The 26,181-nt window shown below is 42.3% G+C and overlaps 1 protein-coding gene and 1 pseudogene across 1 annotated transcript in view; both read right to left on the bottom strand.

Annotated features, from left to right (window-relative positions):
- The window catches only part of Abcb1b (ATP-binding cassette, sub-family B (MDR/TAP), member 1B), a 68,996-nt gene extending 67,602 nt beyond the window's left edge, over positions 1-1,394 (bottom strand). Inside the window, 1 exon segment of the mRNA NM_001243989.1 lies at positions 1,322-1,394. Coding sequence (NP_001230918.1) covers positions 1,322-1,386 — 65 coding nt within the window. The 5' untranslated portion in view covers positions 1,387-1,394.
- Positions 1,395-20,385: 18,991 nt separating this feature from the next.
- On the bottom strand, positions 20,386-22,856 carry LOC100752631 (annotated as a pseudogene).
- Positions 22,857-26,181: the final 3,325 nt, after the last annotated feature.

Genomic DNA, 26,181 nt, shown 5'->3' with positions numbered 1-26,181 from the left:
GCTGATGGATGATCTGAATAATCTACTAGGAGTGCAAACTGATGACAACATGTATTCTCCCTCACAGAACTAGAGCTTAAAAATTGCTTAGGGGCTCATCCAGGAAACATCCTAGAATGAGTCTCAGAACCATAAAAATTAATAAATAACAGCATCATCAAACGCTGATGAGTGGTTTAATAAGAACCACTACACAAAAAGGAATTTCTCTACTTTGAAGTCACAACAGAACCAATAATAAAATGAAAATATGTGTAAAATCAAACCATTTCTTTTCTTTACCATTCTCTTTTAACATCATACAATACTTTGTATGTAATATACTTGAGTGGTGGTGTACTCCTTTATTTATTTATTATCTATGGACACAAGCACAGTGGAGGGAGACTCACATGCCACTGCAAAGTGCCTACGGAGGTCAGGGTCAACTTGTGATTGGTTTGTGCTTCCTCTATGTGGGTTTGGGAAACAGCATTCAAACTCGGGCTGTCAGGCTGTGAAGGACCTGTCTTGCTGGTCCTGCTGTGTCTTCTGACCAGTCCATTAAATCCTGATTCCTTGCTTGTTAGTATCAGACACTCCATGCTCAGACTGTATTTTCTCTGTCCTAGATCTAGCTGGAAGTAGCTGTTCTATATAGCACCCCTTTCCTTAACAGAAAACACCAAGAGTGTTTATTTCCAATGTCCTTTTTAGTGGGCTGAAAGTGAACAACTAAAAAAAATCATAACTTCATACTGAAGGTCCTTATTCTAATTTCACGTCTTTAAACATAAAATTTATTTCACTTTTGTACTTTCCCTCCTTAAACTGTAAACTTGATTCCTAATGATATTAACATATTTACTAGTTCCTATTACCTTAGTTTACAATTTTCTATACATAATGAGCCTAATGAGTTAAGTTTAAATCTCCTGTCACAGCCGACTATAAGAAAAAATATGCTAAAAAATAATTATTTTCTCTCAGCAATTACATTTTCAGCTTTTCCAATTGGATGGAGTACAGATGACCAACCTAAAACGATCTATAAGCAGTTCTGTTCTGCTTCACCTGTCCATGGGGCATTCTGCGTCTGTGTAGCTGTTTAAGCACAGGCTGCACAGGGCTCAGGTGCATGGACAATCAACAGTACTCATAAAGCGGAGGTTATAAAACTAAAAGGATTGAGGAACGGCAGGTCTAGAGGCTGAACAGGAGCCTCGTTCTGTCACACACATCTGAACGATGAGATAACAACCACTCATCATTTAGTGCAGCGCTGGAGGGAGGCTACAAACTACAAGACCTGTTAGGTGTGAAAGTGAAACGATCCCCCTACCTCTTTCTGCCCATCTTCAAGAAGTCCTTGTCTGCTCTTGCGCTAAAGTCCTCTTCAAACTCCATCACGACCTGGGGAGAAACCACAGTCATCAGCCAAATGCATGGCCGCAGGGCCAGGAGTCTAGGCTGACCTCACTGCCCCGCGGAGCCCAGCGGTGAGGACTCCCGCCCTGATGCTCTCAGGGCCGGGCCTGGAGGGAACTCACCCCGGGGATCCCGGGAGGTTTCCCGGGTCACCCACGTGGACCTGAGCTGGGCTCTGGATCCTGCTGCCCCGCCCCGCCCCGCCCCTCCGGGTCGCTCGGCCCCAGCGTGCTGCTCCACCGGCCGGCGGCTCGGAGCTGGGGCAGCGGATCCACCGCGCGGGGCTGGCGCCGCCGACAACACCGGCTCGGGGGCTCCGGGAGCGACCTGGGGGGCAGTGACCACTTGGTCCCCACGGACTTCCGAGGCCCCGGCCCCCCGACCAGGCTCAGACATCCCGAGCAGCAGACCCCTCCTGGGAAAAGCTCACTCCCCGCATCCCTACCTCCGCTTTCCTTCGCAAAGTCCGCCAGGTCGTGGGATTGGGAAGAGCGATTCCGAGTTTAGCGGAGCCTGGGGAGATAGGGGCAGCGGCCTCAGCCTCGCGGAGCTTCTAGAGCCGCTGCGGGAAGGAGCCCAAGGCTCGGAAACTAAAGTCGTCGCCAGCCGCCGCCCCCGCGGCCCCGTGGCCAACCAGCCTGGTGGGCGGGATTGGGCGAGCCCGCAGGCGAGGTTGCGAAACCAAACCGGAGGCGCTTCCTGGCTTCCCCGAGCTTTGGAGAAGTGGCTGGAATCCTCCGTGAGACACTTACTATTATAGGACCTGTCTTTACACGTTCAGGTTAGTCTCCATATAGAAGTGTATATGCCTAGATAGTGCACAGCTGGATCACTGGTGAGCCATACCTAGAAGGATACTTTACCTGAGCGAGCTGACCTACTAGAGTTAATAAAGCAAGCAATCAGGGACCTGCTGACATAAAGCCATAAAGCCCCCTTCTGACAGCATTGCTTTCTTTTTATGTTTTTAAGGCTGGTAGAAATTTTTCTGCGGAAGCCTTTCTTCAGTGTGTTTGGCATTTTCCTAAAGCATATACATATATACATTTTGGGTTTTTTTGGCTTGGATGATCGTCCTATACAATGGGGCATTTCAGAGGAGAAATGATATTTTAAAAGGTACATAGTATTTTCAACTTTTACCTCTGGAATCAGCATCCTTGTTTTTTTCCCTGAAGCATATGAAGTTCTTACATTTTCTGGAATTCTGATTGATTTGGGTGTTGGAGTGTGACAGGACCTTTCTCCATCCTGCTGTGCCTGACTGCAACCTGACATGCTGGCAACTCAGTGATTAGAAAGTCAGCTAAGGAAGAGCTCCTTGTCTGGTACCAGTGAGGCACTGACAACCTGGATAGAAGTGGTTGAGACCCTTGTTTCTTATACCAAGCTCTCTGTTCTCACAGATGCCAAGAATTAGCCACAGCTGTTTTTAGTTAACTCACCATAGGATGATCTGGGGTCTCCTTCCTAAACAAGATGGAGGTTACATTATAATTAGCAGAACTGTAAGTGAGCTTGCAGGAAAGGACATGTGACAGGGTGGGGAGCGAGCAGTTTGCCATCCTCACCTCCCTGGCCCAGGCCCATCTTTTATCTGTTTAGTGTGGTTATCTCATTTCCAACCACAAGCCTCTGGCTTATCTTGGGGGCTTGGCCATTTTCACCAATTAGCTTCCTTTTAACCCCAGCATTCTCACCTCAATGCATGAGCAACTTGCAGTTTTCCCTAACATCCCAGAGGGAACCAGCTTCTTTGACAGAATTAGTAAACACGACACTTTAGGATATTTTTACTTTAGGTCTCCAATGATAGGGACCAGGTCAAGGCTCCACTCCATTCTCCAAGTGGCTTGAAAAGTTCCCTTTCAGTTTGGCAAAAACTGAGATTTGTAGCTTAGACAAAGGAAATAATTTCGGGTACAGCCATTAAGAAGCAAGGTTGGATTAACTAAAAACAACCCCAAAGATGCTTCAAGAGAGAGCAGATGGGGGCAGTGGTGATGAACGCATTTAATTCCAGCACTTGGGAGACAGAGGCAGGTGGATCTCTGTGAGCTCCAGGACAGCCAGGGCTACATAGAGAAACCTGTTTCTGGGGAAAAAAACAAAAACAAACAAACAAACAAAAACAAATGGAGAGACAGAGAGTAGAAGTAAATATGCTCTCAACATTGAGATGAACTTCTCAAAGGAGCAATGGACTTAGATTTCCTCACGATGGATATATGATTTTGGAGGCACATAGTAAAGAATTTCCTTTTTAAATAAATTTTTATTTAAATTAAAAACAATCTTATTTTACATACTAAATCCCAATTCCCTCTCCCTCCCATCCTTCCATGCCCCCTCATCCCCCTCCACTCCGAGGGAGGGTGCGGCCTCCCATGGGAGATCATCAAAGTCTGTCACATCATTTGGGGCAAGAATTTCCTTTTGTGAACAAAGTTGTAAGGTAGATTCATAAGATGATGCTAAGATTTAGGAATGACAGGGGAGTGTTAGAAAGTCAAGGTTATACATCACTTTGGCCTCAGCATGGTTTCTTTACTCCCATTGACAGAATATCTTTAGCAAACACGGTTGTCGGGGTATCTGAAGTTTCTGGTGTTTCTCAGCAAGAAAAGGTAGACCTAACCTGGGAATAAATGTCAGTTTCTCCCAGTAGTTTCCTTTCTGCCCCTATAATTTCCCTATAATTTTCTGTCCTGCCTTAGATATAAGTTTTTAGTACTTATGTTGAGCACCGGCTGTGCCCGGCTGCTCTAAGTTACACCATATGGGGAAAAAATGTTTTTTTCAAGCAGCTTTTGGTGCCTTTTCAAGGTGGTAGATGACTCTGTACCTTGGTGGACACATAGTACCATCTGTCTGGTGTGAACCCCGAGATTCAGACTGATAAATAACTTACTCCTAAAAGTAGAAACTTATCAAAGTAGATGGCATTGTTTGAACACATGAGCACATTAAAACCTTATGGAGAAAAAACAGTTCCAACATGTAGGCAGAGTTTCTCTGTGTCTTGGCAGCCACTCCCAAATAACCATTCAGAAACTCATCACGAATTATAAATTCTTGGCCAATAGCTTTGGCTTGTCTCCAACCACTCATTCATTCACTTGGACCCAGACCTGCCCAACTGCCACAGCTGGTTGCTTTTGCAATTTTCCTCTGACTCTGCAGCCTGGTTCTACTGCATTCACAGCATCTCCAGCAAGCCTCCAGCCTGCCCCCTTGCTCTCTCAGAGACTCTCACCTATGGAAATTCTGCTTCTCCAGCCCCTTGGAAAATCTTTACACCCAGCTGTAGCTTCTTTGTCCCCCATGCCTTCTGTAACATTACATATAAACATATCTATATCTACATAGACATAGAAATATTTACCTTGTCAAGTGTGGTTCTGTGAGTTAATATGAGTAATTAAGATTGGAATACGATAATCTGTGCTTTGTTCAGTCTGCTATCAAGGAGCGTGGGACTACTTGGCAATTGGTTATCAGTGAAACAGCAGTTCCTCAGAAGTTTATTGTTATTCAAATTTTGACATTGTGGATAGAGACAGACATGTTCCTCTCTTATTCTGGCATAGCATGCTCACAACTTATTCCTAGTGTTTAATATTTTTGTTGCCCTCAATTTTCAAGCTGACCAAAAATGAATTCAGTCTTCTCTATTCAGATTCACAGAGGGGTGTTGATTCACCTCAGATTTGCACCTTCTAATAAACACAGGGTGGGTACTATGTATTCCAAATCCCCTGACTGACTCATGTTGCCTCTTCACTTGCTGCCTTTTCAATATGTCCAACCCATGGCCCTCACAGCTGAGGACAGCTGTGAGTACAGCCCAATATAAAATAGTAAACTTACTTAAAGCACTGTTGGGAGCTATACAGCTTGGCATGAACCTTTAGGCAGAACTTGGCAAGCCACAGGATTTAGAACTATCTTTTGATTATAAATGGCTTCTAGAAGCATGAGCACCCAGAAGGAACAACATGACCCAGATGTCAATCCTTTGTTCCAAGCACAGGCCCACTTACCCTCTCATGTCCCACCACTTACCTAGGTAACCCTTCCTCACCCCACCACCCATGAACTTTTTACCCTGCCAAAATCCTCCTATAGGTTTCTAACATCCTGCTTGAGCTAACACCTGGCTCTTAGTCTCTTTTCCCCTTCCCCTTAACCCCATACTATTGACTATATAAGCTAGCCTGGAAAAAATAAAATTTGCCCCTTGATCAGAATCCTGTCTTGTGGTCATTCTCTAGGGTCTCTTGTCTCCATTCCCCTCCTTGGACTTCTTCCTCTAGGTTGCTGTCCTTCGGGTCAGCACAACTACAAAGCACTATGAGATTTTGTGTGGATTTTTTTGTTGTTGTGTTCTTCAGCATGAATGTAGTAGATCCCAGTGTTGTGTCCTGATATCTTCTGGACATGTCCCGAAGAGGAAAACTTCATTGTTTATTGGTAGGTAACATTAGTTTTCCTTTCTGTACTTACCACATATCAACATCATGGATTTCTTTCTATTCTTTATTCTAAACTGTCCTTGCCTTTTTATCTATTTCTTTTTCTTGGTCATATAATCAAGGTATCATTTCTTTACATGTTATCAATTAAATTTTCTATTAGGCCACTAATTTCAGTTTTCTAAGTGGCTGTGCTTGTGTAGTGGGATTGTTCACTGCTTACAGCCGTAACTCTAACTTTATGTTCTAGCTGGGGCAAGTGCACAAGCCTTTGTCTTTATCACGAGCATTTTCCATCTTGCTCATGCCTCTGCATCCACTTACCACACCTTTCGTATTTTCAGTCTTACTTACCTGTATGCTGTCCTGACCTTGTGGTTAGTCCTCAATGCTCCTGAAGATGAAAAAGCTGTGCAGGATAGTTTTATGTCAACTTGTCATGAGCTGGAGTCATCAGAGAGGAGAGAACCTCAATTAAGAAATGCTTTCCAAGCTGGGCATGGTGGCACACAACTTTAAGCCCAGTACTCAGAAGCCCGAGGAAGGCAGATCTCTGTGAATTCGAGGCCAGCTTGGTCTACAGAAGGAGTTCCAGGACAGACAGGGCTATGCATGGAACCCTGTCTAAAAAAGAAAGATAAAAAGGAAGAGAAGAGAGAGAGAAAGAGAGAGAGAAAGAGAGAGAGAGAGAGAGAGAGAGAGAGAGAGAGAGAGAGAGAGAGATATGCTTCTCTAAGGCAAGGCTGTTGTCAAGCCTATAGGGCATTTGCTTATTTAGTGATTGATGTGGGAGGGCCCAACCAGTTGTGTGTGGTGCCATCTTTGACTGTGGTCTGGGTTCTATAGAAAGCAGGCCAAGCAAGTCAGTATTCCTCCATGGTTTTTGCATCAGCTTCTGCCTCCAGGTCCCTGCCCTATTTGAATACCTGCCCTGATTTCTTCCAGTGATGGCCAGTGATGTGGAAGTGTTAACCAAATAAACCCTTTCCTCTCCAAGTTCCTTTTGGTCATGTTGTTTCATCACAGAAATAATAACCCTACCTAACCAAGATATCTATTAATATATATGCATATATTAGAATATATTACATAATACTACATACAATATGTATTATATATAATATCATGTATATAAAATGTTTCTTTGATACACTAACATTAAAATTCAGATATACCATATGTTGGACAATGGAAAGGCCTAGCTCCTGCTATTTCCATACTACAGTCTTTGATACTTGTCTTACATTGGTGCCCATTTCTTGAGCAGTGGCTTCTCTTTGAGTGTCATTAATTTTCAGTGAAATCCAGTTGTCCCTGTTCTAAGTTATCAGTCATGCACTTTCATTCAAATGGCTGCTTCTACTTTAGGAAGTGTCTTCCACACAATATGCTCCTCCATGCCGTTAACCCTTAGGAAGTTGTTGCACCAGCCTGTCGGTGCTCTTCCAACACTGAAGTGTGTGTTGTCTCCACTATACTCCATACTATTCAGACTTATGGGAATAATAATTAACATTTATTAGATGCTAGCCATGTAGGAAAAACTGTCCCAAGCACTTTGAGGGGATCAACTCATCATATTGTTCTTTGAACATTCAAGCACACTCCCATCCCAGGCCGTCACTGTAGCTTCAGTCTGGAACTCTTCATCCATTAAGTTGCTTTTACAGTATGGCTCATGCTGCCATTGTTTTGCTGGCCTTCTTTCACCATAGCACCTGTAGTGTCTTGCATACATGAGTGAATGAATGAAAGCAAAGAGCAGGTTGACTCAGCCAAATGTAGCCTAGGGATAAAGTTATTCACAGGCTTTTGCTGTAAGAAAGCATTGCTCTTCTCTTGCATATTTCTTTAAATTTCTGAAATGTTTCAAGTTATATATTTTTTTTGGATTCTGTCCATGACTTTTGCATAACAGAGGCTAAAATACTTGAGAGAACAATTTAAAGGGTGGAGACATTTAGTTTTGTTCCTGGTTTCTGAGGCATTAGTCTGTAGTGGTGGAGAGGGAGTATGTAATAGAACAGGACATTCATAGCTTGTGGGTAGAAGGCAGAGAACGGGTAATACAGGAAGAAGCCAGGGCAAGCAATAGTGCCCAAGAATTTGTACTTCCAACTATAAGACCCTGCACCCCCCCCCCAAGCTCAGGCCTCCAGAATCTTTTCCCAGGACCTTGGCCACCCCAATCACCATGAGGAGGCATAAACTTGATGCAAACATCAAGAGGCTTTAATGAAAGGTGGACGTTTGTATAAACTGGCTCTCTCAGCAGGCAGGCTAGAGAGCAGCCCTGTCCCCAAGGCACAGGCATTTTTAAAGGCAAAAGCCACAAGCTTGGGGAGGAGCCTCGACTCTCTGTTCATTGAGTACAGACCAGAGTCATGGGTTCCTAGGAGGACCTTTTTCTTGAGGAGAGGGCTGGGAATCAGATGGCCTCCTGACCCACCAGTTGTAAAACCTGCAGACCTCAGGATATGCTAATCTTGCCTGAGCAAATGGTAGCTATCTCTTTGTTTCATAGGGACCCTTAATTGTTAATTATTGACACATTGGCCAGTGGGGCAATCTGTTTCCTACATGAGCCCCTCAGGGAGGGTGGCCATCTGGGAATTCTTGGTACCCAGTTATCTTATGGCCTTGTAAGCTGGTAAATTCCAGGCACTAAGTCATAGTAGTGGCCTTAGTCAGTTTCTGGGTTAGGCTGCCCTACATTCCATTTGGAGAGTTTCCTTATCTGGGTTGTATTTCTTTGCTGATTTTTAAGTCATTCACAACTAGATCCTACCCCTACTTTGCACTACCTCCCAATAATGACAACACAAATTAGGAGGCATTAGTCAGGGATCTTACAATCTAATCCTGTCTAATCCCATGGACACACCCAGAAGTGTGCTTCTCTAATCTAATTATTTCCAAGTTCAACTGAATGAAGAGTTAAGATAACATACAGGGTGTTGCTCCATAAATAGGGACTCCAATCTAGTCAATGTCCAATAAACATTACTGAGTCCCTGCTACATGCTAAACATTGCGCTGAATTGCAGTGGATCTAGAGTCTGAAAAGAAATTGCAGACTTTTCACTGCACCAGATTGCTAAGATCATTGTTTCCAGGGTTTGTGTCTCTTGTTTGTTTAGTTTTGTTGTATAGAAGTGGTAGGGATTCTGTAAAGTGAGCTGTCTTATTTTCCTTGAATTGGCTTGACATCCAAAATAACATTAAATTCTGCTGGAAAACATTGTCCTACCTCACCTTAAGCAACATGTACCAAATAATTCAATCTTAATGATAAATAATCTTTTCAATCTAAAATCTCATCAACTAAGTGTCTCCCAGTGCATTAAACATATCAGAGGTAAGATGACAGTATTTTGGCTAGACTTTTTAACTCTCATTGCCTCTTAAATGCACAATTATAAGTTTTTTGGTTTTTTTTTGTTTTGTTTTTTTGTTTTTTTTTAGATCAGTCTCACTTTGTAGCCCACTTTGACTCTGAACTTCTTCCTGCTTCAGCCTCCTGAGTAGCTGGGATAAGTGTCATATGGACACTACACCTACCACAAAGCTATCTTAACTGTAGTTCTTTGCTTTTTAATTTCTGTAAATGTATTGATAATACATTTAACATTGTGTTTGTTACTTTTTTCAAGACAGTCTCAATGTGTAGCTCTGGCTATCCTGGGACTCGCTATGTAGACCGGGCTGTCCTTGGATGCACAGATGCCTGTCTCTTCCGGTCAAGGGCTTATAGACATGAGCCACCATGTCTGCCTATTTTGTATGTCTTTAGTATAAAATTTCTGAGCTTGAAAATTCTAGCATTGTTCAAAAATCTATTATGTTCCATTACCTAACAAGTTTGATTTGTGAATGGACTGTGAAGAATTCACAGGCCATAATTGTATAATTGTATACTGAGATAAATATGCCTGTCCTAGCTCCCCTGGAGGTTTATTTATTTAGTGTGTGCATATGTGTGCACATGGAGCTGTGAATGTATAGTCTCTCACTGACCTGCAAGTCACCAGTTTATCTGGAATGGTGAACACTGGAGAGTTTTCTGTTTCTGCCTCCCCAGTGCTGGGATTACAGATGTGTAGCATGCTAGCTTTTTAGAAACATGTACAGGGGGAGTCCAACCACAGGCCTTACTTGTGCTGCCAGCACTTATCAACTGTGCCATCTCCCTAGCCTCCTTTGAGTATGTATGAACAACAAATTTACAGAAATCAAGAGGCTTTCCATGGATTTTTTTGCTTTGATTCTTTGGGAAGTTCTTTGTTACCCATCTTGTGTCTCTTCCCTCATCTCTAAAATGATTCACTCTCCCATTCTCTTCCAGCTCCTTATTCCCTGGTTTGAGTCCAAACTGAATACATTCTGAAAGAGTATGTTCTGTGACAAGGAATGAAAGTTTGTCTTGATGGACTCCTTAGCCTGATCAAGAAAAGATGACAAGAGGATCCCAGTGCAAAGAGAAACGCAGATGAGTCCCTTGTGTAAGTGGTGGGGGATCCTAAGTAGAAAGGGAGTGATTGAAAGTCACTGGACAGACAGTGGCTTCCTGGGCACCAGTTGGGACATGAATACCCGTGTGATAGCTTCCTGAGACCAGTGCCATGATCTGAGGTAGTGATACCCTGGTAGACAAGGAATTCAAATCAATCAAACAAAAATCCCTAAAAAGGAAACAGGTTTAAAATGCCGTAGGAAAAAAAATCTCCACACTGCTTATAACTCATTTTCTTCACGAGCTGACCTTCCATTCATCAGGAATAAGCCTGTAGTAGCCTTTCAACCAGAGGTAAAGATACACAATGTGTTTGAACCGAAGTCAAGTTAAAGATGAACCAAAGGCAGGGACTTTGAATGAGTCACAAAGCCCAAGGCTAGACTCCTGATAGTAAACACTGTTAAATAAGCATTCCTAGCCAAACCTAACAAAACAGACACACAAATAACACACAAAAAAAATGCTGTTAGTTAATCATTCCTGGCCACACAGCCAAAAGGTAAACCAATGACAATAAACCATCTTAATTCCTCCCTGTCTTAGACACATACTGAAATCTTTGCCAAACAGGATAACTTGCAGCTGACTACAAGGTAAAACCAAATAGTATTAAAGTTACATATTTGCCTTTGTTGACCTGAAAGGCAGGTATGCTTTCACACCCAAAGCCCATATTGTATTGCCCTGAGAGGAGGACAATAAAACATGCAAGGAATGATGTCCACAGGCTACAGATTGTCTCTTTTCTACTGTGTCCAACTTGTTTTCCAAGTCATCTTTCTACTTGAACTCTTATGAAAAGAATAACTCTTCTCCCTCTCTCCATCTCCCTGGTCTCCAAACCTGCCCAGGTCTCAAGTTAGCTTGCTTCCTCTAGAGCAAATTCTGCTTCCTCTAATTCCAAAAATTCTGCGTCAGGTTTTAAGTTTTTTTTTTTTTTTTTTTTTTTTTTTTGTCAATGGGCCAAGAACCTGCAAAGAGGTTTGAGACATTAAGTATTCCCTAATGAAGTCTCCTCCCAATTCTAAGTAACTGATTATTATGTGTGAAGGGCTGTGCTGCTATGGATACAGAATGACTACCTCAATTCTTTTTTTTTTTTTAAAGGAGGAAGGGTTTATTTTTTTTCTTTCATTTATTTAGCTCATAAATAAAGTCATGCACAATTAGGATACAGAATAAAGTATGTTCACAATGGCATACCTAAATTAAACCAATTAATATGTTATATCACACATATTCATCATTTTTGTTTTGAGAACACTTAAAGTATACTATCTCACAACTTTTAAATATAGCATATTGTTATCAACCATATCTATCATGCTCTCAGTGGACCTCAAGACTTCACAGAGTCCATGCCTCTTGTCTAACTGCAGGTTTATATCCTTAAACCAATCGTTTCCCCATTGTTAAAAGTCCCACATTGAAGCCTAATAGCCACAATTCTGCTCTCTGTTCCCATAAGTTCATCATTTCTAGGTTACACATCAGATTGAAATTGTGTGACATTTGTCTTCCAGTGTGTCACTTATTTTTTTTTTGGCAAGCATATAACTTTACTACTTACTAAAGATGAAATCAAATTTGCATGCACAGGTGAGCACTCACTGAAACACCTTGGATTCATCACATATTTGAGTTTCAATTAGCATATATATATATATATATATATATATATATATAGAGAGAGAGAGAGAGAGAGAGAGACAATAATGGCAATATGTTATGCATCAATAGCAGCAACAGCTTTTCCAGGTTCTGCAGTCATTTGAACAAAATTGTAGAGACATCCAGCATACTCCATTTTAAAAAAACAAAAAACAAACAAAAACAAAAAAACAACAACCAAAAAGTAAAAAACAAAATCCCAGAAAACAGCACAGTTATGTTACTATTGTGGTACTTGGCACCACTTTTTTTTTTTTTTAATTAGCTTCTCAGTCATCATCTGGGAGGAAACCATTCTGAGCAACATCATTAAAAACAGCTCTGATAAAGCATGGTCACTACTGTGTATCATAAAGCAGGTCCACATATGAGTGAGTACATATCATGTTTGTCTTTTTGTGTTTGGGTTACCTCGCTCAGAATGGTTTCTTCGAGTTCAATCCATTTTCCTGCAAATTTCAAGATTCCATTTTTTTTTCTGCTGAGAAGTACTCCATTGTGTAAATGTATCACAATTTCTCTATCCATTTTTCGGTTGAGGGGCATCTAGGCTGCTTCCAGTTTCTGGCTATTACAAATAATGCTGCTATGAACATGGTTGAACATATGTCCTTGTTATATGAATGTGCTTCTTTTGGGTATATGCCTAGGAGTGGAATTGCTGGATCTTGTGGTAGACTCATTCCCATTTTCTTGAGGAGTCGCCATACTGATTTCCACAGTGGCTGTACAAGTTGGCACTCCCACCAGCAGTGGAAGAGTGTTCCTCATTCTCCATATCCTCTCCAGCATAAACTGTCATTGGTGTTTTTGATTTTAGCCATTCTGACAGGAGTAAGACGGTATCTCAGAATTGTTTTGATTTGCATTTCCCTGATGACTAAGGATGTTGAACACTTTCTCATGTGTCTTTCAGCCATTTTAGATTTCTCTATTGAGAATTGTCTATTTAGTTCTGTACCCCACTTTTTAATTGGGTTGTTTGGTGTTTGGGGACTAGCTTCTTGAGTTCTTTGTATATTTTGGATATCAGCCCTCTGTCAGATGTGGGGTTGGTGAATATCTTTTCCCAGTCTGTGGGCTGCCGTTTTGTCTTGCTGACTGTCTCCTTTGCCTTACAGAAGCTTCTCAGTTTCAGGAGGTCCCATTTATCAATTGTTGACCTCAGTGTCTGTGCTACTGGTGTAATGTTCAGGAAGCGGTCTCCTGTACCAATTAATTCAAGGGTATTTCCCACTTTGTCTTCTAATAGGTTCAGTGTAGCTGGATTTATGTTGAGATCTTTGATCCATTTTGACTTAAGTTTTGTGCAAGGCGATAGGCTTGGGTCTAACTGCAGTCTTCTACATGTCTGCAACCAGTTATGCCAGCACCATTTGTTGAAGATGTTCTCTTTGTCCCATCGTATAAATTTGGATTGTTTGTCAAAAATCAGGTGTTCATAGGTGTGTGGGTTAATATCAGGATTTTCAATTCTATTCCATTGGTCTACCTGTCTATTTTTGTGCCAATACCAAGCTGTTTTCAGGACTATAGCTCTGTAATAGAACTTGAAGTCAGGAATAGTGATGCCTCCAGAAGTTCCTTTATTGTACAGGGATGTTTTGGCTATCCTGGGTCTTTTGTTTCTCCATATAAAGTTGAGAATTGTTCTTTCAAGGTCTGTGAAGAATTGTGTTGGGATTTTGATGGGGATTGCATTGAATCTGTAGATTGCTTTTGGCAAGATTGCCATTTTTACTATGTTGATCCTGCCTATCCAAGAGCATGGGAGATCTTTCCATTTTCTGGTATCTTCTTTAATTTCTTTCTTTAGAGAGTCAAAATTCTTATGGTACAGGTCTTTCACTTTTTTGGTTAGTGTTACTCCAAGGTATTTTATGTTGTTTGTGGCAATTGTAAAGGGTGATGCTTCTCTGATTTCTTTCTCCACCATTGTGTCATCCATATATAGTAGGGCTACAGATTTTTTTGAGTTAATCTTGTATCCTGCCACTTGCTGAAGGTGTTTATCAGCTGTAGGAGTTCCCTGGTAGAGTTTTGTGGGTCACTTATGTAGACTATCATATCATCTGCAAATAATGAAAGCGTGACTTCTTCCTTTCTGATTTCTTATTTCCTTGATCTCCTCTTGTTGTCTAATTGCTCTAGATAGAACTTCAAGGACAATATTGAAGAGGTATGGAGAGAGTGGACAGCCTTGTCTTGTTCCTGATTTTAGAAGAATTGCATTGAGGTTCTCTCCATTTAATTTGATGTTGGCTGTTGGCTTGATGTATATTGCTTTTATTATGTTGAGGTATGTTCCTGTTATCCCTGATTTCCTCAAGACCTTTATCATAAAGGGATGTTGGATTTTGTCAAAGGCTTTTTTGGCATCTAGTGAGATGATCATGTGATTTTTTTTCCTCAGTCTGTTTATATGGTGGATTACATTGATGGATTTTCGTATGTTGAACCATCCTTGCATCCCTGGGATGAAGCCTACTTGATCAGGATGGATGATTTCTCTGATGTGTTCTTGGATTCGATTTGCCAATATTTTATTGAGAATTTTTGCGTCAATGTTCATGAGGGATATTGGTCTGTAGTTCTCTTTCTTAATTGTGTCTTTGTGTGGCTTGGGTATCAAGGTTATTGTGGCCTCATAAAAAGAGTTTGCTAATGACCCTTCTGCTTCTATTGTGTGGAATACTTTGAGGAGAATTGGTATTAGCTGTACTTTGAATTTCTGGTAGAATTCTGCACTGAAACCATCTTGCCCTGGGCTTTTTTTGGTTGGGAGACTTCTAATGACTGCTTCAATTTCATTAGAGGTTATAGGTCTATTTAAGTTGCTTATCTGTTCTTGATTTAATTTTGGAAAGTGAAATCTGTCAAGAAAATTGTGCATTTCCTTTAGATTTTCAAATTTTGAGGACTATAGGTTTTCAAAGTATGACCTGATGATTCTCTGGATTTCCTCTGTGTCTGTTGTTATGACCCCCTTTTCAATCCCGATTTTATTAATTTGCATGTTCACTCTGTTGTTTGGTAAGTTTGGATAAAGGTTTGTCTATCTTGTTGATTTTCTCAAAGAACCAACTTTTTTGTTACATTGATTCTTTGTATTGTTCTCCTAGTTTCCATTTTATTGATTTCAGCCCTCAATTTGATTATTTCCTGGCGTCTGCTCCTCCGGGGTGTATTGGCTTCTTTGTTTTCTAAAGCTTTCATTTGTGCTGTTAATTCTCTAGTGTGATTATTCTCCTGTTTCTTCATGTGGGCATTTAGCGCTATGAACTTTCCTCTTAGCACTGCTTTCAGAGTATCCCATAGGTTTGGATATGTTCTGTCCAAATTCTCATCGAATTTTAGGAAATCTTTAATTTCTGTTTTTATTTCTTCCTGGACCCATGAATTGTGCAATTGGGTGTTACTTAATTTCCATGAGTTTGTAGGTTTTCTGTAGTTCTTGTTGTTGTTGAATTCTAATTTTAAAGCATGGTGGTCTGATAAGACACAGGGGGTTATTTCAATTTTTTTGTACATGTTGAGGTTTGCTATGTTGCCAAGTATGTGGTCGATTTTAGAGAAGGTTCCATGTGGCGCTGAGAAGAAGGTAAATTGTTTTGTATTTGGGGTGGAATGTTCTATAGATATCTGTTAAGCCCAATTGCGCCATAACTTCTATTAGTTCTTTTGTTTCTTTGTTAAGTGTCTGTCTGGTGTTCCTGTCCAGTGGTGAGAGTGGGGTGTTGAAATCTCCCACTACAAGTGTGTGCAGTTTTATGTGTGATTTGAGTTTTAGTAAAGTTTCTTTTACAAACGTGGATGCCTTTGTATTTGGGGCATAAATGTTCAGAATTGAGACTTCATCCTGATGGATTTCTCCTGTGATGAGTAGGAAATGACCTTCTTCATCTCTTTTGACTGATTTTAGTTTCAAGTCCAATTTGTTGGATATTAGGATTGCTACCCCCACTTGTTTCTTGGGTCCATTTGATTGGAAGATCTTTCCCCAGCCTTTAATTCTTAGGTACCGTCTGACTTTGAGGTTGAGGTGAGTTTCTTGTAAGCAGCAGAAGGGTGGATTCTGTCTTCTTATCCATTCTGCTAATCTGTGTCTTTTTATAGGGGAGTTAAGACCATTAATGTTGATAGATATTAATGACCATTAATTATTATTCATTCTTGTTTGTTTTTGATTTGGTGATGGTGGCAAGATTATGTGTGGGATTCTATCCCTTTTTTCTTTTGACTGTTGGTAAATTGGGATTATCTATTGCCTATGTTTTTCTGGTTGCAGTTTACCTTCCAGAACTTTCTGTAGGGCTGGATTGGTGGATATGTATTGTTTGAATCTGGTTTTATCATGGAATATCTTGTTTTCTCCATCTATAATGATTGAAAGCTTTGCTGGGTATAGTAGTCTGGGCTGGCATCCATGGTCTCTTAGTGTAGGTAGAATATCAATCCAGGACCTTCTGGCTTTCAGAGGTTCCATGGAAAAGTCAGGGGTGATTCTGATAGGTTTGCCTTTATAGGTAACTTGACCTTTTTCCTTTGCTGCTCTTAATATTTTCTCTTTGTTGGGTATACTTGGTGTTTTGATTATTATGTGGTGAGGTGACCTTTTTTATTTGGTCCAGTCTATTTGGTGTTCTGTAGGCTTCTTGTATTTTCATTGGCATATCTTTCTTTAGGTTGGGAAATTTTTCTTCTATGATTTTGTTGAATATGTTTTCTGCACCTTTGAGTTGGATTTCTTCACCTTCTTCTATACCTATTATTCTTAGGTTTGGTCTTTTCACAGTATCCCATATTTCCTGGATATTTTGTGTTAGGGATTTGTTGGACTTAAGATTTTCTTTGGTTGATGAATCTATTTCCACTAGTGTGTCTTCAACTCCTGAGATTCTCTCTTCCATCTCTTGTATTCTGTTGCTTATGCTTACATCTGTAGTTCCTGATCGTTTACCCAACTTTTCTATTTCCAGCATTGCCTCAGATTGTGCTTTCTTTATTGTCTCTATTTCAGTTTTTAGGTCTTGAACTGTTTCTTGTATTTTTTGGTTTGTTTTGTCTTCAGTTTCTTTAAGGATTTTCTCATGTCCTCTTTGAGGTCCTCTATCATTTTCCTGAAGATGTTTTTAAGGTCATTCTCTTCTGGTTCATCTGCATCGTGATGTTGAGGTCTTACTGTTGTATGCTTCCTAGTCTCCGGTGGTGTCATATTGGGTTTTCTGTTGTTGGGTGTGCTTTTACCTTGTCCTCTTCTCATCCTTTCTTCTGGTGGGTGTAGCAAGTGTTTCTTGTTCTCCTGGTGGGTGTGGGACCATGGTTCCCTTCTGGTAGATGCAAACAGATCCAATACTCTGATGTCGGTTCTCTTCTCATGGATGGAGCTGTCACTGTTACCCAGGTGCAGGCAATGTCCAGGCGAGCCGGGTCCCGCAAGGCGGGCAGTTGGAGGCAGAGTTGTCACTGGGCCTTGGGGTGTTGGATCCTGCTGCCGAACTCCGTATGGTCACTTGTGTCAGATGACTCTGAGCAGCGATGACGAACTGGAACCGGTAATAGTTCCTGGCCTACCTGGGCCTGCGGATGGAGGCCGGGCTGCCTCTGGGGGCTTCCTCTGGGTTTCGGTGTTCGGAACCCACCGCCGCCACCGCCAGACTGGGTCCGGCACGCAGGTCGCTTGCCTCAGATGTTTCTGAGCTACCTCAATTCTTATTAGATAACATAGGATTTTACTGAAATCTTTGAGGTTATTTTTTGTTGTTGTTGTTGTTTCTTTTCAAATTTAAATTCCAATCTGGTCACTTCAGAGAGGGTAGGAATTTCAGTTCACTTTTGATTAACACTACAGAAGCCACCAAGTTGGGTGAAATAGTGGATAACAATACATTAACTAAATTGAAAATTGATTTATTGATCTACTCTAGGCATTATCGACACTGTAAAAGCATCAGCAAGTTTCTGTCAGGGGCATGGCTTAAAGTCAAGGTTGTCAAGAAGTCTGTGTCAAAGGCATGCCTTAAAGTCAAGGTTGTCTAGTGTGATTGCTGGCAGTTCTGCCAAAGTAGCAAGCCATCCATGAGGTCACTGAGATAATATTTTTGACATATCTTTAGAGGATAGTTCATTTTGCAAGATGACCCTCAACATTTCCTAAGAGAAACAGTGAAATTTCTTCCCTGATGCTGACTTGTACAGGCTTCAGGTCATGTGTTTATTTAGCCATTTGTTTGTAGACAGCATGCATCCTTATGTGATTGCAGAATTCACTTGCTTTGAGAGAAGAATTCCCTTTCTCTTCCAGGAATTAGGCATCAGAGACTGAGTACCAGGTGCTCAGCATTCCTCTTCTCTTTCTTTGTTACCTAACCTCCTCCCTGGATTTCACCATGTTGCCTTTGTCCTATTTGTTTGGAGGGTTGCCCATGGCCACTCACTCACCCCTGAGACAGAAACAAACTGTTTTCCTGCTATGGAGGAACTAACCAGTGGTCTCAGTGTCTTCCCCAGTATCTTTGGAATATGCTTCTCTCTCTCTCTCTCTCTCTCTCTCTCTCTCTCTCTCTCTCTCTCTCTCTCTCTCTCTCTCTCTCCTCCCTCCCTCCCTCCCTCCCCCTCTCTCTCTCTCCTCTCTCTCTCTCTCTCTCTCTCTCTCTCTCTCTGTGTGTGTGTGTGTGTGTGTGTGTGTGTGTGTGTGTATGTGTGCTGTAGGTTTGTGTGGATGTGAAGGACCAAAGTAATCTTCCTCTGTCTGTCTCCACTCTATTGAGAAAGGGTCTCTCAGTAAACCCAGAGCTTTGGGAAAGCCTGCTTCTACCTCCCGAATGCTGGGATTATGGGTTTTTTGCTCTTCCTACTTGATTTTACATGGGTTTGGAGATCTGAACTCTGATCTTTGAACTTGTATGGCAAGCACTTTATCCAGCAAGTCATTTTTCCAGCTAGCAAAATTCAAAAGACAACCCAGAATTAAGCTGAAAAGGTGAACTTCACGTGTTGGGAATTTAAGTTTGGTCATTCAGCAGTGGGTACTGTGCCTTCACTGGGACTGAAGTCACTCAGTTGCTAAATGACATGGAAATGTATGATGGCCTTTTAATTCTGTTTATTTGCATTGTGTTTATTGATAAGCTAATGAGTTGTTTACTTAAGTATTTTGATTCAAAATAAAATAATGAGCTTATTGTTGTATATATGCTTAGTCAATAGATTTCAGAGATTACTTCTAAAGGGAAATTTGTTTTATATTCAATAAGTATTTGACTGGACCAATCCCGTTTAATCATCCTCTTTATGGCCAAATCTTTGTCTTCAGATATCAGCACTAAAGAATTTCTGGCAAGAAATATCAGTATCTTAAAAGGCTATGGACGTGGCAGTTAGTGAAAGTGGCATTTCCTGTTTGATTTTCTTTTTTTAATTGACTTAATGATTAAAGAGTTTAGACTTAACTAGGATCAAATTGTAAGATGACCCCCCCCCCCAAGCTCAGGCCTCCAGAATCTTTTCCCAGGACTTCGGCCACCCCAACCACCATGAGGAGGCAGAAACTTGAAGCAAACAGCAAGAGCCTTTAATGAAAGGTAGATGTTCGTACAAACGGGCTCTCTCAGCATGCAGGCTAGAGAGCAGCCCATCCCCCAGGCACAGGCGTTTTTAAAGGCAAAAACTACAAGCTTAGGGAGGGGGCCTCGACTCTCTGTTCCTTGAGTACAGACCAGAGTCATGGGTTCCTAGGAGGCCCTTTGTCTTGAGGGGAGGCCTGGGAATCAGATAACCTCCTGACCCCACCAGTTGTAAAACCTGCAGACCTCAGGATATGCTAATAGTAGCTATCTCTTTGTTTCATAGGGACCCTTAATTGTTAATGATTGACACATTGGCCAGTGGGGCAATCTGTTTCCTTCATGAGCCCTTCGGGGAGGGTGGCCATCTGGGAATTCTTGGTACCCAGTTATCTGGTGGCTGGTAAATTCCAGGCACTAAGTCATAGTAGTAGCCTTGGTCAGTTTCTGGGCTATATTTCTTTGCTAATTTTTAAGTCTTTCAAAATGAGCTCTTTCTTGGAAACACAGTCAAATCAGTTTGTGCCTGTGTTTACTCTAGGATGGTTTCAAAAGATGTTGCTTTTTTTTTTTTCACTTAACAAGGCAATTTATTGATGAGCACTCCAGGCTGAGGAGGGTTAAGGGATATACAAGAGAACCAGATTCAGTCCATGCCTTAAGGTCATCCTGGGGAGTGTGGGCACGACACACACACACACACACACACACACACACACACACACACACACACACACATCTGGTAGCGGGGTGCACAGTCTCACACAGGGGCACTTTGGGCACAGGAAGTCAGGCAAAGGTTCCTGAAGGAAATGGGAAAAGCAGGGGGCAAGTTGGCCATCAGAATCTTTGCCTTTTGTACATTTCTAAGCAGTTAACTTTTGAGACAAGTGTGCCCAGGTGAATACTCGAAGCTGACAAATAAAGGGGTGTGGCTCTCATCTCACCATAATCTTCTGAACTCTCCAACCATTTCTGGCCTAGATACTGCCTTCTGCCACATGGGCCTTTTCCTGGGCTCCACCTCTGTGGTTTTCAAGGCTACCCTGAGACAATCCATATGGTTCAGGTGCTCTAACTGGTGCCAGGCATCTCATCAGCTTCTAGTCAATGCACATTATTGTCTTAAGTGCTATCTACAGATTGTCTAATCTTGGTTTCAGCTTCTAGTAGTTCCAGTGGTATCGCATGCCAAGGCAGGGTTTCCAGTACAGCTACAACTCTATTCCCTGATGGCAAAACTCAGTCCTAACCCTCCTGTGCAGCTTTCAGAAAAGGTATTCACCCCACCCCTATTCTGGTGGCATTTGGGCAACTGCTTTTCAGACATGCAACTCTAAGCCCCTATGGGTCTTAAGGTCAATACTACCCAGCATCAAAGGCATGATGAGCAGATCCAGCCTTATCCACTGGCCCTAGAGACCCCCTTTTCTTTCATGAGTACAAAGGCTCTGTGGTTGCCATTCCTGCTTGATGTTAGGTATCTCTGATGTCTGTCTGCCTGGGGATTGCTTCCTCATACTGTTAGAGCAGTGAAGAGGCCTGCAATAGGTCACATAGGCTCCAAGCAGAAACAGGTGCAATTTAAAAAAAATCTTATCTGGTTATACACCTAAATGCTCATCATGAGGAAAGCTGAGACAGGAGGATTAAGAGTCCAACACCAGCCTGAACTATGAACTAAATAGAGTCGCAGAGATGCTGGCCAAAAATTATCTTTCTGTTCTGGGGCTGAGTTGATCACCCTTTGGACCTCCATGGGTGAATCCCAACTCCAGGGAACCCTGAGGTGAAATATATACTTCTGAAAATGGGGCTGGGGGTTGTAAGTGCAATGCCTGATGGGCCTGGGACAGGTGAAAGGAACAGAGAAAAGGCACCCAGAGTCGGTCCTCATCACAACCCTGACCCTGGAGCAGGTGGGGAATAGGTTGGGGCAGATGAGGACAAGTGGAGGCAGACAAGTCTCTGATGGTCATTCTTGACAAGAGGGCAGCAGTGGTGGCTTCAGGCCCCTTCAGTTAGTGTGGCTTCAAACTTCCCAGGGCTAGAAGAGGTATTTTTGGCAAGCTGTTGTCCCACATTAGCATTCAATACCGACCCGTTTCTTGGGGGAGCCAGGGAGCCCAGCCAGGCCAAAGTTGGAGTCCATTCTGGTACTTTCCATGTTCACAGGGTCCACTTGCATGTTGTAATCAAAGGTGGGTTCCTCGCCTGCCCAGATGGTTCTTGTGGCAAAGAAAGTGATGTGGGGTAGTCGCTCATCAAGGTTGTCTATGAATAAATACGTTGTATTTGGGATCACATATGGTTGACAAAATGAGAAATGTTGACATAATAGGCGGCATCCATGGTATATACGTCTTCCACATTGTCCAGGTCAAAGAGGTAGGTGGCTCCTTGGCGGTCGTAGATCTGGCCCTGCCCCTCTGCCTCCTCTGAGGTAATAATCTCTCTCACATACTCCATAACAACGCTATTTTTGCGGATCTTTTCCAGCGTGCGGACACCCCAGGCTCACCCACCGTTAGTAAGAAAGATGCAGAGGTCGTAGTGGATGCTTTTCTGGACTAAACAGTTAGGGCAGTCATAGCCACAGCAACATCGGGAGTTACACTCGTAGATGAGCTGACCAGCTTTCAGCCGCACTTGGCCTTGGTCATTGTAGGCAAACTTGTGCAGGGATGCTCCAGGGCAAGAGCCTCCAATGGGAGCCAACAGACAGTCCTGGCACTCACAGCCAACAGCCACCTGGTTGAGGGTGATGCCCTCACCAACACGATACAGACAAAGGACCGTGGAGGTCTATCTCATTCTCCACAGTAATGTGTCCCAGGTGGCTGCGCTTGGCATTGAGCTCTTGCTCCCAGCGCTGCAGTGCCCGCCTCTGCTTGGCCTTCTGCACCAGGTAGTTAGCTAACTTTGGGTCCAGATGCCTGGTGGCTTTGACCTGCGGTGCCACTAGAGAAGCTCTCTTTCTAAGTCCTTGTGGAACTGCTTGAGATTGCATACACATCTGCCGTGGCTCCCAGGTGTTCTCTGAGTAGGGATATCCACGTCACTTAACCAAGTAGCACTCTTGCTCACGGATCTTCTTATAATCACACAGTCACAAAGATTTTTCTTAGAAATGCCAAGGGCAGGACAAAAAAAGCTTGGCCAGTGGGTGCAGCCCCTGAAGCTGATTCCAGGATGATTTGCAACATACTCTGCAGCCTTTTAAATTTTCTGCCCAAGGTGTTGCTTTTTAAACACCTATTAAAATATTTGATAAATAAGAGACGATGTTCAGATAAGCCAGTGCATAGTTGGTTGCATCTGAGTTTTACAATTGTGCTAAGTCAGGGAATATTTTAGTACTAGGAACTCATTTAATAATAGTTGGCCCTGCTGTTTTAAAGTGGTATCAAAGGTATACAAGGTTGAGCAAACCAAAACCTCTCCTCAAGTGTGTTTGATGTCACAGCTAGGCAGAAAGACAGAAGCTTAACAAGTGATTCAGTGTGTTCAAGAGTGGAAAGTACTTTGGGGACAAATTTGAGGGAGGAGACTGGCAGCAACATCTAGGGAAAGACTCCACATTTAAATAGCATAGTCATGGGGGGACCTCATGGGGGAAGTGGCATTTAACCAAGATAGAACAGAGATGGGGAGGGTTTTGAGTGGTGCAGACCAGATATTGGAGATCTTCAAATATAGAGGCGTTTAACCTTGTTTTGTGTGGTTTCTAGTACAGGATGTTTCTCACATCCCAGCTTCTAGATGTTTGGGCTTGGAAAGAACATGGGGGTCATCTCGTGAAATCCTGCATTCTGTGGAGTCTCTGAAATGCTAAAGAACCCATGCCACACAGTCAGGTACGATGGTGGCCATGTAACAATATAGGTTCTATGACTTGGAGTTTGCTGCTCTTCCTGCCATATTAAAAAGGGGGTCCTATTCTATGCTATGCTATGCTATGCTATGCTATGCTATGCTATGCTATGCTATGCTATCCTATCCGACTGGGATGGTTGGGGATGGGAACAGGAGCTATCAGATGGGAGGGTAGAGGGAGAGAGTACTTGGAGAGACAACTGGAGTTAGGAAGAATTTCTGGGGCAAGGCAGAAACCTAGTGCAATGGAAATGCCAAGAAATCTACCAGAGTGACCCTAGCAAAGTGACCCTAGTAATGGGGGATAAAGAACCTGAACTAGCTAACCATCTTATGTAACCAGTCAAGGCTTCCAGGAGAGAGAGTGGGATGCCAACCCAGCTACAAAACCTTCGACCTCCAACCTGCCCTGCCCGCAGTATGTGCTGGCATAAAGGTGACTGGTCCAACTTGAGAACCATGCCACATGAGGGAGCCCATGCCTGACACTGCCTGGATGGCCAGAAACCAGAGGCAGCATAGCCCAGAGACCCAGGATAGAAACAAACATGACCAACAACAACAAAAAAGAAGCAGAAGAAAAGTCAATGAAATGATTCCTAATGATACTCTAGACCAGAGACTAGCATAATTATCAAAGAGACTAGCATAATTATCAAAGAGACTAGCATAATTATCAAAGAGACTAGCATAATTGCATCTCGCAATTGAGCAGAGAGGAAGGATTGTAGGAGCCAGAGGGGTCAAGGACACCATAAGAAAACAGCCCACAGAATCAAATAACCAAGGCTTGTAGGGGATCACAGCCTTGTACTGATAATCAGGAAGTCTGTAAGGGGTCTCACCTGTGTGCTCTGGATGTATGTTAGGGTTATGTAGCTTGGTATTCTTGGGGGACTCCTAACAGTGGGAGCAGGAGTTGTCTCCGACTCTTTTGCCTGCTCTGTGGACTCTCTTCCTCCTACTAGGTTGCCTCATCCAGCCATAATATGAGGGCATGTGCCCAGTCTTATTGTAACCTGAATAAAAAGAAAAACTGTAACTATGTGAAGTGAATATAGATGACAGTGTTTTTTAGTTTTTAAGTGAAATAAATGACATCAAAAAAAGAGACAAAGAAAGTTATAACAATAAATCTTTACTCCAAAGCTGCCTGAGCCCTGCTGCCTCATGGGTGCTTTCCTCCAGCTGCCCGAGTTCCGCCTGACACATTAGGGCCCCCAAAATACACAGAGTCTTATATTAGTTTACAATGCTACTAGCCAATTGACTAGGATTTCTTATATGCTAGCTTAGTTTTAATTATCATAAGTCTATATATTTTATAAGACTTATCTTATGGAGGACGCCTTCTACTGGCGTCCTCTTCCCAGGATCACATGGCAGCTCCGTAGCAGAGAGCAGGAGGAAGAGAGAAGAGCAAGAGAGGGGTTTCCTGCTTATATTCTGAGTCTTCCTGCTATGTCACTTCCTGCCTGGATCACTTTACTACATTTCCCAGAATCCTTCTTGACTCCTAGTCCCACCTATCTTGCTTTCCAAGTATTGGCCAACAGTACCTCATTTATCAACCAATATATAGACAAACATATACAGAAGGACATTCCCATCAGATAGGGGGTTCTAATGGCTGTATTTCAAATTGGCACATGTGAGGTACATGTGAGGGCCAGGCAGTCCTATTCTCTAGCTCTCTTAACTTTCAGCTGGTTTCCCTGGCATCAGTACTCCCCAATGAACTACTTTGTGATTCTATCAAATATTTGACTGCACTATTTCTATTGTTTAGCATAGGATGCCATGATTTGTGCCTATGTATCCCTGCTAATTCCCAGAGTTTATTATGGTTTTCTTATCTGACCACCTTTGGGTTACAATCTCTATTTTCAATGTAAAATGGTAATTCTAAATGAAATACATTATTTTATTCTGAGTCAAATATGAGTGACCATGGCCGGGGACACTAATTCAAATTATTCTGTAATGACATATCCCACTGTTAGAGAGATTATGTGGACTTTTTGAAAGGTTTCTGTGCCCTGATATTAAGTCTCTCCACTGAAGTAGCCAATCAAGCTAAATTGAATTATGAATTAAAAGTCCAGGCTTAATGAAAAAGCAACTTCTGTGAGATCTTTGGGGAAGAGGAGAAAGCACGAGGGAGAACCATGTGGCAGATAGGGACTAAGCCTTAAATAGTTTGTAGGAGTGGTCTTGAGTATCTGGGGGGTAGGGAGGATGTTGGGCTTTCTCAGGGGTGGGGTCTGGAATTGGAGGAGCAGGGCTGGGTGGAGCTTCCCAACACTTTTGTTGGCCCAGAACAAAAGAAAGTCATAAATTAATGTGTGTACAAAGTCTACTGGCAGGAAGATTATTTGGGTGAGCCACATTAAATCATGCAAACCTTTGCTGTAGGTTTTAGGTATTAATTACAGCATTCTTGGCTTCAGCGATGTGGAAGCTAGAGATCTGCTAAGCTTGGTGATGCACTCTGAAAACAATATAGTAGTTACAAGACTGGCTGGTGAGACAAAATGGCATAGTGCTCATGACGGACCTGGGTGTTCTAGGCAATGTTGGCTTTTGCCCTATATTTTCATTATCCACAGTCACAATGTTCCATCAGCTATGGTCAAGCCAACTGCAGGAACTTTACTGTAGCTGTAGCTTT

This window comes from Cricetulus griseus (assembly GCF_003668045.3).
Source record: "Cricetulus griseus strain 17A/GY chromosome 1 unlocalized genomic scaffold, alternate assembly CriGri-PICRH-1.0 chr1_0, whole genome shotgun sequence".
Classification (NCBI taxonomy): Eukaryota; Metazoa; Chordata; class Mammalia; order Rodentia; family Cricetidae; genus Cricetulus; species Cricetulus griseus.
This window is presented reverse-complemented; position numbering and strand designations above follow the sequence as displayed.